This window comes from Lynx rufus, unplaced genomic scaffold, assembly GCF_022079265.1.
Source record: "Lynx rufus isolate CCGP_SWC_20201006 ecotype Redwood Valley unplaced genomic scaffold, mLynRuf1.p SCAF_24, whole genome shotgun sequence".
Classification (NCBI taxonomy): domain Eukaryota; kingdom Metazoa; phylum Chordata; class Mammalia; order Carnivora; family Felidae; genus Lynx; species Lynx rufus.
This window is the reverse complement of record NW_025814839.1, coordinates 8,520,723-8,535,623: the sequence shown is the minus strand read 5'-3', so window position 1 is coordinate 8,535,623 and position 14,901 is coordinate 8,520,723. Positions and strand designations below refer to the sequence as shown.

The 14,901-nt window shown below is 44.4% G+C and overlaps 1 protein-coding gene across 2 annotated transcripts in view; it reads left to right on the top strand.

Moving 5' to 3' along the window:
- FBXO21 (F-box protein 21) overlaps positions 1 to 14,901 on the top strand; it is a 49,188-nt gene that overhangs the window by 13,756 nt on the left and 20,531 nt on the right. For both annotated transcript variants that reach the window (XM_047087981.1, XM_047087980.1), the window contains exons 6-9: positions 201 to 337; positions 1,428 to 1,564; positions 10,164 to 10,343; positions 11,451 to 11,583. In XM_047087981.1, coding sequence (XP_046943937.1) covers positions 201 to 337; positions 1,428 to 1,564; positions 10,164 to 10,343; positions 11,451 to 11,583 — 587 coding nt within the window. The remainder of the gene's footprint in view (positions 1 to 200; positions 338 to 1,427; positions 1,565 to 10,163; positions 10,344 to 11,450; positions 11,584 to 14,901) is intronic.

The following is a 14,901-nucleotide window of genomic DNA, read 5'->3' as shown; positions in this document are numbered from 1 at the left end:
GAAGCAGTTAATGACACAACCACATGTTCACTTGGAAGTGTGAAAGACTTTAACTTCATATTCTTTCCTCCACCCTGGACTGGCAGCACCTACTGAGTATTGTTAGGACATTGCCAGTGTCTGCGTGTGACAGGTCGTTTGGGATGCTGGTCACAGCCTTGCCAGTGCTTCTGTCCTCAGAGTAGATCTCTGTGTTTCAGGTGAATCCTCCATGATAATGGAGATAGAACTCCAGAGCCAGGTGCTGGACGCCATGAACTACGTCCTTTATGACCAGCTAAAGTTTAAGGGGAACCGAATGGATTACTATAATGCCCTAAACTTATACATGCACCAGGTAAATGTGGGTGTGTTAAAACATAATCATATGTCTTTTTGAAAGCTCATTTTTGATAAATTGTATAGTTTGGGGCACAGATACATGGTCTTTTCATCTCTCAATGCCCAGTGAAACTCACTTTTGCCTCCACTGTAAAGGGTATTGCTATGGATTTTTATTTCTTTATAGTGTCCTCTGTGTGAAAACCCTTGATCATTTCCTGTCTAGAAATACACATTTCTCTGACTTTGTTTGGTTAATTTGTGTCTTATGAACACTAAACTGTGAAACTAATCGGATCTTTTTCCTACACTGGCTTCTAGAAGCCTTGGAAGAAATCTGGCCAGCCATTTTGGCCAAATTGATACTTCGTTTTTATGTGCTTCCTTCTTGACACTGTTTTCAGATTCTGTTGCTCTGTATGCTAATCTTTTTCTGTCGTGTTTCATACACTTTCCTTGAAATGACCTTAAATTCTGTTGGAAGAACAGCCTATCTCCGCTGACAGAGCGGAGCCTGCTTGGCATTGTCTCTCTTTCCCTTTCCCCCTGCCCCTCCCCTGCTCATTCTCTCTCTTTTTGTCTCAAAATAAATAAATGAAACTTAAAACAAAAAATGGAAGAACAGCCTAGATCACAGGTCTGTAGACTTTTTCTGTAAAGGGCCAAACAGGCCTTTTGGTTTGGCAAGCCAGATGCTCTGTGTCCCAACTGCTTAGTTCTGCCATTGTAGTTGAAAGGGGGCACAGACGTTACCAAAACAAACGGGTGCGGCTGTGTTCCAATGAAACTGTATACACGGACATAGAAATTTGAGTTTCATGTAATTTTTAATGTGTCACAAAACGGTACTCTTTTGACTTTCTTTAAACACTAAAAAATGTGAAAGCTCTTCTCATGCGGGCCGTACGGAAACAAGTGGTGGACTTGGCCCGCGGACTGCAGTTTGCAGACCCTTGATCTAAAAAAAAGCAAATATTCATCCACTTAAACCACAAAACCTAGTGTCGTTCCTGATGCACAGTGAGTGCCTAGTAAGGACTTGCTTTGAAGGAACGAGAAGGGAAGGTTCGTTTCTGTGAAGCTAAAGGATTTTTTTTCTCCTTCAGGTTTTGATTCGAAGAACAGGAATTCCGATCAGCATGTCTCTGCTCTACTTGACAATTGCCCGGCAGTTGGGGGTCCCACTGGAACCTGTCAACTTCCCCAGTCACTTCTTGTTAAGGTGGTGCCAAGGTGCAGAAGGGTGAGCCACTTATGCCATATGTTGTGATTGGTCCTCGGGATTCACTCCCACTGTGCTGAGAGGAAGTGTGGTAACGGAACAGAGGTCGACTAGGGCACGGGGGGTGGGGCAGCTGTCTTGTTCCTTGGCCATCAGTGACCGTATTCTGGTTCTGAGAGAAGGGCACTCTGGATCTTTCTGTATTACTTCTTAAAGCTGCATGTGAATTTACAGTCATCTAAAAGTAAGTATAAAGACTAGGACTAGGGGTGCCTGGGTGGCTCAGTTGATTAAGCGTCCGACTTCAGCTCAGGTCATGATCTCAAGGTTGATGAGTTCGAGCCCTGAGTCAGGCTCTGTGCTGACAGCCTGGAGCCTGCTTCCTTTCTGTGTCTCCCTCTCTCTGTGCCTCTCCCTCATTCGTACTCTGTCTCTTTCTGTCTCTCAAAATTAAGTAAACGTTAAAAAAAGCAAAAAGAGGAATAGAGGAGCACCTGTATGGCTCAGTTGGCTAAGGATCTGCCTCTTGATTTCCGCTCTCACAATTCCTGAGATCAAACACTGTCTGGCTCTGCACAGACCACGTGGAGTCTGCCTCCCTCGCTCTCTGCCCCACACCCGCATGCACATGCACACTCTTTCTCCAGAATGAATAAACATTAAAAAACATGTTTAAGTTTATTTTGGAGAAAGAGAGTGTGTGTGAGCGGGGAGGGGCAGAGAGTGAGGGAGACACAGAATCTGAAGCAGGTTCCAGGCCCCACGCTGTCAGCACAGAGCCCCACGTGGGGCTGGAACTCATGAACCGCAAGATCCCGAACCTGAGCCGGAGTCAGACACTTAACCAGCTGAGTCACCCGGGTGCCCCAAACTAAATAAACTTTAAAAAAAAAAAAAAAAAAAGAGTAGGACTAGGAGTTCAGGATTTTAGGTGGATCTTAAAATCCTTTTGTTGCAAAGCAGATCAGATCAAAGAGTTCTTTTTGTTTAACAAGGAATCTTTTTACTTTTTTTTTAAGTTTTTATTTAAATTCCAGTTAGTTGACATACGGTGTAGTTTCCAGCGTACAATTTATTGATTCAGCACTTCTGTACAACACTTGGTGCCCATCATAACATGTGCACTCCTTAATCTCCATCACCTATTTCTCCCATCCCCCCGTGCACCCCCCCCCCTCCGGTAACCATCAGTTTATTCTCTATAGTTAAGAATCTGTTTCTTGGGTTGCCTTTTTTTTTTTTCTTTTCCCTTTCTTTATTTGTTTTATTTCTTAAATTCCACATATGAGTGGAATCATGTGGTATTTGTCTTTCTCTGATGTATTTTGCTTTGCATAATATCCTCAAGTTCCATCCACAACCTTACAGATGGTAAGAGTTCATTCTTTTTTATGGCTGAGTAATATTCCACTATATATACACACATATGGATATGTATATACATATATATATGTATACACACACACACACACACACACACACCCCACACCTTTTTTATCCATTCACCAGTTGATGGACACTTGGGCTGCTTCCATAATTTGGCTATTGTAGATAATGCTGCTATAAACATAGGGGGCATATATCCCTTTGGATTAGTATTTTTGTATTCTTTGGATAAATACCTAGTAATGTGATTGCTGGATTAACCTTTTGAGGAACCTTCATACTGTTTTCCAGAATGGATGCACCAGTTTGCATTCCCACCAACAGTGTGCAAGGGTTCATTCCCCTTTCTCCACATCCTTATCCACACCTGGTGTTTCTTGTATTGTTGATATTCACCATTCTGACAGTGTAAGGTGATATGTCATTGTAGTTTTGATTTGTGTTTCCCTGATGGCGAGTGATGATGAGCATCTTTTCATGTGTCTGTTGGCTATTTGTATGTCTTCTTTGAAAAAATGTCTATTTGTGTCTTCTGCCCATTTTTAATTGGATTATTTGCTTTTGTAGTGTTGAGTTTTAATGAGTTTTTTTAATATATTTTGGATACTAACCCTTTATTGGATATGTCATTGGCAACTGTCTTTTCCCATTGTGTAGATTGTCTTTTGGTTTTGTTGACTGTTTCCTTCGCTGTGCAGAAACTTTTTATTTATTTACTTTTTATTTTATTTATTTTTTTGTTCTTTACTTATTTTTGAGAGAGAGAGAGAGAGAGAGACAGAGCACTCGCAGGGGTGGGCAGAGAGAGAGGGGAGACACAGAAACCGAAGCAGGCTCCAGTCTTGGAGCTGTCAGCACAGAACCTGACCCGGGGCTCAAACCCACAAACCCTGCAATCATGACCTGAGCCGAAGTCGGTCGCTTAACTGACTGAGCCACTCAAGCGCCTCAGAAACTTTTTATTTTGATGAAGTCCCATTTGTTTATTTTTGCTTTTGTTTCTCTTGCCTCTGGAGACCTATTTAGAGAGAAGATGCTACCTGTGCTCCCCTCTATGATTTTAATGGTTGCCTGTCTCGTGTTTAGGTCTTTCATCCATCTTGAATTTATTTTTATGAATGATGTAAGAAAGTGGTCCAGTTTCATTCTTTTGCGTGTAGCTGTCCAGTTTTCCCAACACCATTTGTTGAAGAGACTGTCTTTTCTCCGTTGGATATTCTTTCCTGCTTTGTAAAAGATTAATTGATCATATAGTTGTGGGTTCATTTCTGGGTTTTCTGTTCTGTTCACTGATCTATATGTTTATTTTGTGTCAGTACCAGACTGTTTAGATGACTACAGCTTTGCAAGATAGCTTGAAGTCTGGAATTGTGATGCCTCCAGCTTTGCTTTTCTGTTTCAAGGTTGCTTTGGCTATTTGGGGTCTTTTGTGGTTCCATACAAATGTTAGGATTGTTTATTATAACTCTCTGAAAAATGCTGTTGGTATTTTGAGAGGGATTGCATTAAATGTGTAAATCGCTTTGGGTAGTTTACACGTTTTAACAATATTTATTCTTATCCATGAGTATGGAGTGTTTTTCCATTTTTTTGTGTCTTCAGTTTCTTACATCAGTGTTTTATATTTTTCAGTGTACAAATCTTTGGCCTCTTTGGTTAGGTTTATTCCTAGGTATCTTACAGTCTTTGGTGCAATTATAAATAGGATTGATTCCTTAATTTCTTTTTGCTGCTTCATTACTGTATAGAAATGCAGCAGATTTCTATATGTGGATTTTGTAACTTGCGACTGACTTTACTGAATTCGTGTATCAGTTCTGGCAATTTTTTGGTGGAGTCTTTTAGGGTTTCTACATAGAGTATCATGTCTTCTGCAGATAGTGAAAGTTTGACTTCCTCATTACCGATTTGGGTCCTTTTTATTTCTTTCGGTTGTCTGATTGCTGAGGCTAGGACTTCCAGTACTGTGTTAAGTAGCAGTGGTGAAGGTAAACATCTGTCTTTTTCCTGACTGTAGAGGAAAAGCTGTCAGTTTTTCCCCATTGAGGAGGATATTAGCTGTGTGTTTTTCATATATGGCCTTTATGATGTTGAGGTATTTTCCTTGAAACCTACTTTGTTGGAGGCTTTTATCATGAACGGGTGTTGTACTGTGTCAGAAACTTTTTCTGCATCCATTGAAATGTTTGTATGGTTCTTATCCTTTCTTTTATTAATGTGGTTTATCATGTTGATTGATTTGTGAATGTTGAACCACCCTGGCACCCAGGAAGAAATCCCACTTGATCGTGGTGAATAATTCTTCTAATGAACTGTTGGATTTAATTTGCTAGTATCTTGTTGAGAATTTTTGAATCCATGTTCATCAGGGATATTGGCCTGTAGTTTTCTTTTTGAGTGGTGTCTGTATCTGCTTTTGGTATCAGGGTAGTGCTGGCTTCATAGATTGAATTTGGGAGTTTTCCTTCTTTCTCTATTCTTTGGAATAGTTTGAGAAGAATAGGTATTAACTCTTCTTTAAATGTTTGGTAAAATTCCCCTGTGAAGCCATCTGGTCCTGGACTTCTGTTTGTTGGGAGATTTTTTACTACTGATCCAATGTCTTTGCTGGTTATGGGTCTGTTCAAGTTTTCTGTTTCTTCCTGTTTTAGTTTTGGTAGTTAATATGCTTCTCGGAATGTATCCATCACTTCCAGGATGTCCAGTTTGTTGGCTTGTAGTTTTTCATAGTACTTTTAATTGTTTGTATTTCTGTTTCTCCTCTCTTACTTGTGATTTTATTTATGTGGGTCCTTACTCTTTTTTGATTAAGTCTGACTAGAGGTTTATCAATTTTACTAATTTTTTTCAAAGAACTGGCTCCTGGTTTCCTGGATCTGTTCTGTGGTTGTTGTAGTTTCTGTATCATTTATTTCTGCTCTAATCTTTATTATTTCCCTTCTTCTGCTGGCTTTAGTTTTATTTTTCTTTTTCTAGCTCCTTTAGGTACAAGTTTAGGTTGTTGATTTGAGATTTTTCTTACTTGACGTAGATGTGTATTGCTATATACTTCCCTCTTAGGACCACTTTTGCTGCATCCAGAGGTTTTAGACCATTGTGTTTTCATTTTCATTGGTTTCTGTGTATTTTTTTATTTCTTCTTTGATTTCCTGGTTGACCCATTCACGTTCGGTAGCATGTTGTTTAACCTCCTTGTATTTGTTTTATTTCTAAATTATTTCTTGTGGTCGACTTCAAGTTTCATAGCATTGTGGTCAGAAAAGATGCATGGTATGATCTCAGTAATTTTGTATTTGTTGAGGCTCGATTTGTGACCTAATATGTGATCTGTTCTGGAGAATGTCACATGTGCACTTGAAAAGAACGCGTATTCTGCCGTTTTAGGATGGAATGTTCTGAATATATCTGTTAAGTCCATCTAGATCAAAGAGTTCTTAAAGTCTTATTTTGCAGTCTTCCATAAAATCTCCCCTCCCTCCCTCCTCACCAGAGAGAGAGAGAGAGAGAGAGGGAGGATGGGGGAGGGGGAGACAGCAGGGTAGCTGAGTTCTTCACTCATGTGCACAGCAAATGCTCAGTTTCTTATCATCAGTGATGCCCCTTTTAGGTAAGGTTGGTGACTGATGTGCATTTTGTAGACCAGGTCAACAAGTTCTGTTTTGTTCTCCTTTAAGCTTGGTGTCCTATTGGACATAAAGCTTTTTTTCAGCTGTAGTCTAGCTTTTGTGAAAGAAATAGTTCATCACATAGTCAGAACTATCTTCTCATTAAATGTGCCATTTAGAGGAAAAAGAAACAAAGTTATTTAATTATATCCTGTGCTTTGAATGACCTTGTAATATCCTCTGGCGAGTGATGAGCAGTATAGTAGAAAGTACCTGTGCTTTAGTGTCGGGCTGGGTTGAGACCTCAGCTTCCTCTGAGCCTCCGTTTCTTCCTCTGTGAAAACAGAGCACATGTTTTTCAAGCAGCTGGAGAATTGAGATGGCCCAGTGCTTTATACACCTAGTAGAATTTGTGAATCATACCTGGAAGAAAGGCGTAACTCGTCTCTGTATTTCTACCCCCTAGTTTAAAAAATAAAACATGAATAGTTGGAGCCTCCTGGGTATTCCTCATCCCCTCCTTCTTCCTCTCCTTTGCAGAGATAACCACCAGTTACCTGCAAGTTTCTCTTATTTCCATGCAAGTTTTTATAGTTCATTACATATGTATATTTCCTTAAATGGTATGCATGGGCGTCCTCTCTTTTCCAGATACCCTTTTCTACACGTATTGCGTGGCTTTGGGTAGCAGGTACCCACTTTCCGTGATTGTAAATGGGGAATATGCTCTCTCAGTCCATTCTCTCTGCCTAGGTAACCCAACCGATTTCCCCAAATATCTCAAAAATAATCTTAAATGCCCATGTAATGCTCTGGTTTCTCTTCAAATCGCATAAATCTTTCGCCTTTTAAATGCCCATGTAATAATCCACCAAGGATCTCTGCATGATAGAAAGCATTTAAAACTGCAGTTGCCATATTATTTGCCACAGAAACGTATTGCTGGGCACAGTTGTGCATGGTAACAGTATCGTTTTTTCTTCTCAGGCTACGGTGAATGTGCACTAACGGTGCAGATGAGCAATAAAATAATTTGTCCCTACGCCAGGCACCTGGCAGAAACAAACACCGAGCCCCTGGCTGCATCCTCAGGGCAAAGGAGTCAGGAGGCCGGTGAGAATAGTGCGGGTGCACAGCTCATGAAGCAACGGCTGGGCTGCAAGCCCTCTCCTCACCTGGACCCACGTTCATGCCCTTGGTCTCTGATCCGTCCCTGCACCAAGACCCTGTTGTCTTACTTACTGTAACTTTATCGTTTACTAGTACCTGGTAGGTCAGACCCCCCCCCCCCCCATCGAGTTCTTCAGAATTTCCTTGGCTCTTCTTAGCCTTTTGCTCTTCTGTAGATTTAGAATCCATTTACCAGCCTCCTTCAGAAGTCCATAAGGATGTTAATCAGTACCAGAGTTTACTTTCGATTGGATTCATAGATTAATACGAGCAGTGTTTCAGTGTTTTGCTCCTGAGTCTGTGTGAACGGGATGCCTCCCTACACGTGTAAGTTGTCTTTAATATCCTTTTTATTGTTTTCTTCATGAAGTTCTTTAACTCTTGCCAGACTTATTCGTTAAGTACCTTAAATATTTATTGCAAATGTAAATGGTAATTTTTAAAATTATGTTTGCTAAGTATTGATGATGTATAGGGATATGACTGATATTTAGATATAAATCTGATAATCATCCCCTTTGCTGAATAAATTATTGGAGCTAATTGTCAACTCTTGTGGGTTTCCAGTGTAGATGGCCATATTGCCTGTGAATCGTGACCGTTCTGGTTCTTTTCTTTCTAGCCTTTGTACATTTGTTTCTTACACTTATTCTGATGGCTGGGTGTTCTCACACAGAGTTGAGTAGAACCAGTGATAGTGGGTACCCTTGTCTTGGGTATGACTTTAGGTGGAATGCTTTCAAAATTTCATCATCAGGCATGATGTTTGGAGTATTTCCTTTCATTGAGATTATCAAAGCTGCCTTCTAAATTCCTAGTTTGCTTAAGTTCTTTTTAATTATTATTATTATTATTTTTTTTTTAGAAAGAGGGTGAGAGTGAGCGAGGGGCAGAAAGAGAGGGAGAGACAATCCCACTCAGCTCCCCCACACTGTCCGTGCAGAGCCTGAAGTAGGGCTTGAGTTCACCCAGTGCAGGGCTCAAACTCATGAACCAAGAGATAGAATCTGAGCCAAAGTTGGATTCTTAGCCAGCTGAGCCACCCAGCTGCCCCTGCTTAAGTTTTATTAAATAAGTAGGCATTCGATTTTTTTTTTTTCCAAAATCTCTTTTCTGTATCTACTGATAAAATCATACATTTTTCTTCATACGAGCTGAAATAGATTTTTTAACATTCAATTATCCTTTCATTCTTGGGGTACATCTGTCTTAATCATAGGATTTTTAAAAATTCATTGCTGTATTTGATTTGCTCCTATTTTATTTAGGATTTTTGTCTGTAATCAATTTGTGTGTATATGTGTAGTTCTTCTAGACTCATAAAAAGAGTTGAAGAGCATCTCTTATTTTTGGAACATTGTGTCTGTCTTGCTACAGGAAGTATATTAATATGACTCTAGGAAGAAATCTGACTGGGCTTTTTAAAGCAGCCCAAGTGAGGGGAGCCTGGGTGGCTCAGTCAGTTGGGTGTCTGACTTCAGCTCGGGTCATGATCTCATGGTTCATGGGTTTGGGCCCCACATCGGGCTCTGTGCTGACAGCTCAGATTCCATCTCCGGCTTCGGATTCCATCTCCGGCTCTCTCTGCCCCTTCCCCACTTGTGCTCTGTCTCTAAAGTAAATAAAAATTAAAATAAATAAACAAACAAATAAATAAATAAATAAAGCAGCCCAAGTGAAAATCTCCTGCGTGGTTTGCAATGGGCATAAGATCAAAGTGGAACAGCTGCTCAAGAAAAAAAAAAACGCAACTGTCCCTGAAACAAAGACCCTCAGGAGTCCTCAGAGAATGTTCTTGGTAATGGTGATGAGGACTGGCTTCATGTGACCTCCTCCCACCGCTCCGCTCAGCTCAGGCCACCACCCTTTTTGAGAGCATGGTTCACGGGAGGGGTGGCAGGGTCAAGTGCGGGGGCTCGGCTCTCCGGTCTGGAGCCAGGTTCCCAGGCTGAGCCCTGAGTGCCCACCGGAGTGTGTCTGCAGGGTCGGGGGCAGGACACTTGGCAGGGCTGGGTTCTGTAACTTTCCTCACAGCCCCAGGGGCCTAGGGCCCACAGACGTTAACTGTGCTAATCTGCAGAATCATGAAGTGCCTCGGGCCTTCCCACCCAACTTCTGATAGAGCGTTTTGTAGACTAAGGTCAATAAATTCTCTTCTGTTCTCTTTTAAACTTGGTTTGATCTGGCTTAATCTCCTCGCAAAACTATATTTGATGGCACGCATCGGTGCCGTTTCCTAAACATCTGTGTCCTGAAGTCTTTAACACAGCAGGGAATGTCTAAAGGGTCAGATGTTGAACTTTAGACAAGGCCTTACTATTTTAAGTGAAAATGCTGCTGTGTTAATAATATTCAGTCTCTAATTTGAGCTACTTGTGGGGAGGGGGGAGGGGATGTTAGACATTGCCTTGTTCAGCTCTGACTTGAGATTTGGCTAACTGCCTGTGCTGTCTGGATAGGGCGACCCTGGACATCTTTGACTACATCTACATAGACGCTTTTGGGAAAGGGAAGCAGCTGACAGTGAAAGAGTGTGAATACCTGATCGGCCAGCACGTGACGGCAGCACTGTACGGGGTGGTCAACGTGAAGAAGGTGTTACAGCGAATGGTGGGAAACCTTTTAAGCCTGGGAAAGCGGTAAGGTTTTCGTGGTTTTCCAGCACTTCTGCAGAGTGCATGTCTTTGGAGGCTCGGATTGCCTTACAGAGGATTTTATTTGATGGGCCTCCCGTCACATGGCAAAGCTGTGGATGCCGGGAGGCACAGTTGGGCTGTCTGCGCTGTCTACCCACCACAGAGAGAAACGCATCCTTGTGACATAATGCTGTCCTGGCTTAAGATGTACTGAGTGACTTTGACACTTTTGCAATGGACTTGTGTGCAAGTTTTCTGTAATAGTTTCAATATTTTCTTTAGTAACCAGAATATTTGAGACTGGTAAAGGTTACTTTTCAGGGCAGTATGTTCTTCGGTCCAAGTGCCTTGTCGTCCCTTGGTTTATACATTTCTATCACTTAGATAAGAAAGCAAACAAAAGTATGAAACCATTCTGCCTCTGAGTCCAAGGGAATATGTCTTACAGGGAAAATAGAAGATTGTATGTTGTAGTCGTAGTTCCCTGCCTAACGGTGGAATTCTTTGTTCTTTTAAAGTAGGCTGTATTTTTTAGAGCAATTTTAGGTTCACAACAAAATGGAGTGGAAAGTACAGAGAGTTCTCCTAGTACCCCCTCCCCCGCACCTCCCCAACATCCCCCATCAGAGTGGGACACTAGTTACAGCTGACGAACCCCCACAGACACGTCATCCTCAGACTCTGCAGTTAACACCCGGCTTCCCTCTTGGTGGCGTACGTTCTGTGGGTTTGGATGAACACACCATGACGAACCAACCGTCATGGTATTGTGCGGAACAGTTTTACTGCCCTAAAAGTCCTCTGTGCTCCACCTAGGCAGAAGTTATTTTTGATTATGTGCAGCGTTATTGAGGTGACTATACAGTGAAAGTGCTTACAGTTTTCATGCCCATCACCAAAGTGGGGTACAAAAGTTAACGTTTCTTCTGGGGCTTTTTTAATATTGTTACTAAGATCATTGTAACTATTTGCTGAACAGAGAGGAGGTATCGGAATCCGAAAAGGTGTGTGGCCTTTGTGTCCATTACTCATAAAACCTGGGTCTTGAAAAAGAGGGTCTCAGCTGAGAAGCAAGCAGAAAGTGAGGCCGTGATTGATTTCCCCCACCAGGGAAGGCATCGACCAGTCTTACCAACTCCTGCGAGACTCCCTGGATCTGTACCTGGCGATGTACCCGGACCAGGTGCAACTTCTCCTCCTGCAAGCCAGGCTCTATTTCCACCTGGGCATCTGGCCAGAGAAGGTAATTATTTTACTTTGATGCTTTGCACTTGCGTTAGAGAGGAACTCTAGCTTGAAAGGCGGCTCTTGGAAGTTTATCCTCCTATCAGCCTGGAGGATAAACGTGAATTTATTCACTCTCCTCATCTCGGCCTGTCAATTAAATGTTTTTTGTCTCCTTTAAATCTAAAAAACTTGGCTACACTGCCAGGGGTTGCCTGTTCTCTTTGTGGTCCATGCCTTAAACACCTGGAAGCACAAGGCCTCAGCTCTGCAACCCACCTGTTGGTGCCCACAGGTGTTCCCCCCGGGTCACCCTGACTCAGCAAGGGGAAGCAGAACTTTAAGTGTTCACCCTCCAGCAGTGCTGGTGGTGCTCACACTGACCATGTGAGCACCCCTGTTTAACAAAGGAAAAGTAGATCTTGGCTGTGTTCTGGTCCAGCTGCTGGGTTTCACGGACTGGTTCCGTCTTTGAAAACTGTGGATTCTGATACAGTCTCACTTGGGCTCCTCCTTTTTCTAATGTCCCCTGTGGCCAGCAGCAAGCCCTTTCAGAGGACCGCGGTGTCTGCGATCAGAAACGCTCCTCAGCAAGCTGTGGGTGCAGCAGGTGTCTGAGTGCGAGGGTGTGTTACAGCGTGGGAGCAGCTGCGCCTTTCCATCATGCGCTGGCTTTTCCAGGGGAATATGTTAATAACCCATTATGTCTGTTTAGAGCAGCCTGGCGAGAGAATTTTGTGCCGAGTGCTCACAGGGACATCAGCATAAAATCATCCGTTCGTGTTGTTAGAGAGGGGTAAATAGTATGACCCCACATTGCTTAGGTTTAAACTATCTCATTTATTCCCCACTTCAAAGATGTGGAATCGTTCTGAGAAAGGACCCATCGGTAGGAACATCCCTGAGCTCCTATCTTAAGAGGTCATCTGTAGTCCAAGTAGCAGATGTCCTCCCGGAACATCCTGTGGTCTGCCAGAACCAGACCCTCTACCGAAGTTACCACCTACTTCCCAGAACCCTCTTATCCACAGCTCAGTCGTTTATTTTTTTCCCTCACTTTATTTTTGATGCTGGGCTATATGTAACTAACTCTTGTCACTTCTTTCTTCAATTAAGGAATGTCATGATAATTTGTAGAATGCTGAAACCCTCTCAAAGCATGACTTTTTGGATGTAAATTCTGTATTAAATTACACATCAGCCTTAGAAGGGGTAAGGTTAACATCTGCCCTGGGGGAAAGTGCAGGAGCTCTGGCATCCTTACCTTTCTTTGATGATGGACTCCGGTGCTCATGCTGTGCACTGGGGAAATACCTCAGTACCCTCCGTGGATGACCAAGAGTGCCATCCTGCCAAGCAGATGTCACTAGAACAAGATCCCGGTTGCTTACGTGCAGAACATTTTTCCTCATGACGACCATTCGTTTGCTTCTGGGGTTGAGCACCTTAGACGGCCCCTCATGCGGGGATCAGGAATGCAAAGTCGCTCCCCTCCATGAGAATGCACTTGAGCTAGGCGGGCGCCACCAGAGAGAGTGGGAACACGGGGGCTTCTGATGAGGAAATTTCCAGGGGACACTGAAGCCATGAGGAAAGGCTCCTCTCCAGAGAAGGTGTTTGAGGTGGACCTTGAAGGGTGGGAAACCATTCAGAGGGCAGAAAAGGCAGCTGTTCCCGTGGGCAGGGGCAGCCTGTGCCTGGCACGGAGGTGGACGGGCCCGGCACTGTGGGCCCACCCAACAAGGCTTTGTATGCCTGTACTCATATATGGGCATGGAAACGTGAGCAGCTGTGTGCATATTTTTCAGATCAGTTTCTGGAAGGCTTGGAATTAGTGTGGCCTTATTAGTTCCCAAACTGGGAAGACTGGAAAGTCAGCTTGTTTTCAGTTGAAGTAAATCAGAAAGAGTGAAGAAACACAAGCCCTCTGGGTCACTGTCGTCATAGTCCAGGGTCCTTGTGGCTGTGACGGGAAGAGACAGTGGAGGGTGGTCACGTTTTGAAAAGTCACTGGCACCAGACGCCTCCTTCCAACCCTGTGGGGTGGATGCCGGGTTTTTGTCATTCTGTAAATAGTGAAACTGAGGCAGCGGGAAGTCAGGTAACCCGCTGAGGCCACCCGCGCTGGCATCAATGGCGTTAGGAATTGCGCACAGACAGTTCGGTGCCCGAGCCCACCCGCACGCCTCACCCCTGTGGGCCAGCGGGCTACAGGGGGGACGGTGAAGCCGGCACCCGGGCCCGTTCTGCTTCCTGCTGCCAGACCTCCCTCCTCAGTTTGACCCATAGCCCTCCCTCCCTTCCCTCACCCTCCTCTACGTCTCACTGGAAAAGATACCCTTCTGGTTTTCCAAGGCGACTCTCTGTGCTCCAGGTCCCACTCTGTTTTCCTTTATTTCTCCTATGTCTACAACTCCCTGTTTCTGCTGTCTGCCGTTGGCGTTCTGCTGACTCGGATCGATCTTTCTCATCTTTGGGGAAAAAACAAAACGCGCTCCCATGACATCCCTGCGGCCGCCTCCTTATCTCTCTCCTCCCCTGCGGGGCTCCAGCCCCAGATGGCCGCATGCCTGGCCTCCCACCTGCGCCCCAGAACATGGGGATCATTTCCCCCCTCCACACGCCGCTCTTGCCAAGGAAGCCAATGACCCCTTTTGACAGAAACCGTTCTTTTTGTTGACGAATCCACAGATACTTGTCTTTCCTTATCTTTCTGGATCACTGAGGGCCATTCACTGCTCAAAACACTCTGTTCCTTTGAGTCTGGTCCATGGTTCTCAGCCTCTTGCTAGTTCCGTGTCCTAGGTTTCTTCCCCGCAGGGTAGTTTCTAGACTTCGGTGAACACCTTTCCCCCAGGCGAGGTCACCTGGCCTTGCTTCAGTTACCGTCCGCAGGCTGACCGCTCCCGACGGACGCTCTGCCTGGACCCCGGGCTCCAGACCCGCGTGCCCAGGTGTCTGCTGCACGTGTACCCGTGGCCCCATCTCCTAGACCGCCGCCCAGGCCTCCTGCCTGCTCTCCCCCCTCCACTCTTACCCCTCGGAACCTGTTCCGTACACTGGGGCCGGAGCAATCTCTGAAGATGTCGGCCCTGCCCCTTCAGTGCTCAGAGCCCTCCGAGTGGCTGCCTCGGTGTCGTGAAGATCAGGCTCATTCTCTTCGTCATGGCTTACTAGATTCTCGGCGGTCTGGCCCTGCCAGCCTCAGCTGCCTCGGTGCTCACGGTTGCCCCTTTTGGACGCTGTGCTGCCCGGCTGCGCCCTCCACTCGCCCGTGTTCTCTCGCCTCAGTGCTTGGTGCGCGCCCCGGCGCTGCCCCAAACGCCTTTCCTTAGGC